Below are 3,636 nucleotides of genomic sequence, written 5' to 3' on the forward strand. Positions count from 1 at the left end.
TATATAAATTTATGGAAGACCTAGTAGGGTACTTCTAATTCGCTTTAGCCTAAATATAAATTAAAATTGTATTAATTATCTAGTTACATGTCAAAACAATAACATTAAAATGAGTTTGGTAACAAGTATTTAGCATGTTAATGCTTATTAAATTATTCTTTGGAGAATTAAATGTTCATGTTATCATTAAAATGTTACAAATTGTTTTATTTAAAAATTTTCCATAAGTAGGCGAGAATTCATTCCATTAGTAATATCCTAAGGTACCTGATTATCTCAAAATCAGTGGTTGGGACTCACAGAACCTGCCACATTGCTATAAGCATTGTAATATTGCAAAAAACGAATTTTCTAATTGTGTCTTTGATGCATAATCTCCCATTTCATTCATTATGTTCATTTTAATGAGGTTCGCTGACAGACTAAGTACCACTCAGACAAAATGTCGGACTGACGGGAAAAATCGTATATGATCTGGAGCATAGATGCCAACTGAGAGCGAAAAGCCTAGGTCTGTTCATGATAATGTATTTTCATGTATTTTATGTATCGCACATACATATGTATGGAATGAGAGTAATTTTGTTTGATTTTGTTCATTGACATTTCTCCCACATATCATTATATTATTAATTCCATGATCTGGAGCACAGATTACACAGATACGAAACAAATGACAGTTCTCAAATAAGGAACCTTCATACATCTGAATTGTCGATCATTTTCGGCCCATGGAGGTTATAAGTGCCAAGCACTGACAGACTAAGTACCACTCAGACAAAATGTCGGACTGACGGGATAAATCGTATATAATCTGGAGCATTGATGGCGACTGAGAGCGAAAAGCCTAGGTCTGTTCATGATAATGTATTGTCATGTATTTTGTTATTGTATCGCACATATGTATGGAATGAGAGCAATTTTGTTTGATTTTGTTCATTGACATTTCTCCCACCTATCGTTCCATTATTAATTCTATGATCTGGAGCACAGATTATACAGATACGAATGACAGTTCTCAAAAAAGGAATATCGAACCGTATGGTTATTTTGACGTTCTACAAACACTTTTCAATAGTTGTGGTTTTGCAGATCGAGAGAAAAAATACATAAATATATATTTGTCCCTCTTTTCAAACCCCAACCATTTGGACATTTCCATTTACTTGTTTTCTATTGCCAGCTGATTCATATCTGTGTAATCTGCGATCTGGTGTTTCAGTCTAAATTAACCCTTTGATGTATTTGGGGTCAAAATAATCAACTTTTTTTGGATTTAATAAATTTTCGAATAAACTCTTTAAACTAAAATGATTGATTTAAATTACATTATCTGGGAAATTTCAATCAATTTAATCAAATTGAAATTTTATTTTTAAAATTGTTTAAATTTCCACAAAATATAAATTTTAATTGAACTTTACAAATAAAAAATTCGCTAAAAATAAAAGTAAAAAAGAAGTTAAATAAAAATTCAATAAAAATATAAAAAGAAATTATACGTGAAAAACAATAAATCAACGCCATGCACAATATGAAAACATTGAATATGCCAACGATGTCAGGAAATTCTGCACACAAGTGCTGTTATGCGGTGGTAGGCAACAACTACAGCAAATGCGATATATAGCACATTTATGGCTCTTTTTTTTAATAACAACCCCCCTTGAAAACAATTTTTTTAATTAAATTATTTGTATCCTTACAGTACTCTTCCTTGGGAGCTGCCGCCCCTCAATACCAACAATATCAGCCACAACAGCAACAACAATTTGCCGGTGCCCAATATGCTCAAGCCTTGCAACAGCCCCAATATAGCCCAGCCGCCACTGCTGCTGCTCCACAAGTAGCTGCATACCAACCAGCTGCCGCTGCCGCTTCTCCTTACGCTCAAACTTTGCAACAATATCAACGTCAACAGCAACAACAACAACAACCCCAAGTACAAGCTCAGGCTCAAGCCCAATATGCCGAACAATTGAGAGCCTACTATGCCCAGCAACAACAACAGCAGCAACAACAACAACAATTGTATGCCCAACAACAGCAACAACAACTTTTGAAACAACTTTACTCTAGCCAACCCACTGCTGCTGCCCCTGCACAAGCCACCGCCGCCCCTGCTGCCCAACCCCAACAGGCCAATCAATACTTCACCGCCGAACAATATGCCAGCTACTTGACCAACCAACAACAACAGCAACAACAACAACAAGCTGTCAATGACCAACAACAATACTACTCAGCTCCCACCCAAGCCACTCACACCAGCGCTTACACCACCACCGCTGCTCCCGCCAGCGACTCCACTACCGCCCCACGCAATGGCTTGCAATACTCTGCCGCCGATCAAGTGTCTCATGTCAAATTCCAAAGTGGCAATTTGGCCTATAACTTTTAATTTATAGCTAATATACTTACGTGAGCGTTTGGCAACGGGTTGCCATTGAGTGCCACCCTTTTTGCTGTGTGTTCTAGTGTTGTTTTATTTTTCAAAATTTGTATTTTTTGTGCAAAATTTATTTTTTTTTATTAAATTATTTATCATGATTTTTTATTTGTTCGCTCTTCCTAGATTTAGACAAAAATTTTTAATGTTCTCAATTGGAAATTCATTTTTCAAAATAAACAACAATATGTTTTAAATATTAATTATAAACGTGTTTTTATTATTTTCTTTAAGTGGATGTATTATGTTTTTATAAAAGTGATTTCAGTAAAATTAAATAAAATTTGATATTGAAATCGAAAAATGGCTGTCTATTGAAATCAACTTTCCGAAGCCCCCAAATAACTTACGCACATGGTTGATACTTCAATATATCCTGATTCGGTTACTATTTAAAATCGGGAAATTCGGCCAATAAATGGCTGAGTTATAAGTAAAAAACCTCTAATACTCCGGTTTTTGTTACCTATATCTCAATTGCTAAGTCATGTATATATCAATTGAAAGGTATGTTAAAGACATCCATAACGATATGTGTCGGAAGCTAAAAGGAGTAAATTGGTAAACCCTATACCGATTTTTCATATTTTTTAATGGAAAATATTTATGAAAATAATAAAAGAACAAAATATTTTTCAAAGAGTTCACAACTAATTAGATAGTAATATAACAAAACTGAGAAATTTTCGAAAAGTAGGGTTAGGCCTTTTAGCTTCTGGCACATCCATAAACATATCGTCCCATTAATAAAACAATAGTGTATAATTTTGTTGCCATTTCAAAATAATTCAGTTTAAAATTTTTGTATTAGTAGACATCTGGAACAAAAGTAATATTTCAATTGATCTTTTGACCCATTTTGTGGAAGTAGAATTTCACCAAATTTTGACCATATATAGAATCAGTTATGTAGATTCTTATTATGAAAAATTTGTAAAACTAGTTTTTTTCACTAAAAAATATAGATCCTATTAATTAACTATGTATTTTTTCTTTAAATTCATTGCTGCTGTTCATTCTTTAGAATTTTATACCTTAAATACGTATGATTATTATTATTAAAATGTTGCTAAACATTTTCCTTTTCTGTGTTTATCTTTTAATGAAAATCAATACTCTTTAACCTCAATAGCAAATTTATGATGACTCCCGATAAAATAAAATCTCATTTTAGTCTACAATGTCCA

At 33.0% G+C, this 3,636-nt stretch overlaps 1 protein-coding gene across 1 annotated transcript; it reads left to right on the forward strand.

The window, feature by feature from the left end:
- The first annotated feature begins 1,329 nt into the window (after positions 1-1,329).
- LOC135957885 (uncharacterized) lies at positions 1,330-2,659 on the forward strand. Its single transcript, XM_065508716.1, has 2 exons — positions 1,330-1,597; positions 1,709-2,659. Exons 1-2 carry the CDS (start codon positions 1,526-1,528, stop codon positions 2,399-2,401), a joined length of 765 nt encoding a protein of 254 aa, XP_065364788.1. The 5' UTR covers positions 1,330-1,525; the 3' UTR covers positions 2,402-2,659.
- Positions 2,660-3,636: the final 977 nt, after the last annotated feature.

This window comes from Calliphora vicina, chromosome 4 (genome assembly GCF_958450345.1).
Source record: "Calliphora vicina chromosome 4, idCalVici1.1, whole genome shotgun sequence".
NCBI classification, from domain to species: Eukaryota; Metazoa; Arthropoda; class Insecta; order Diptera; family Calliphoridae; genus Calliphora; species Calliphora vicina.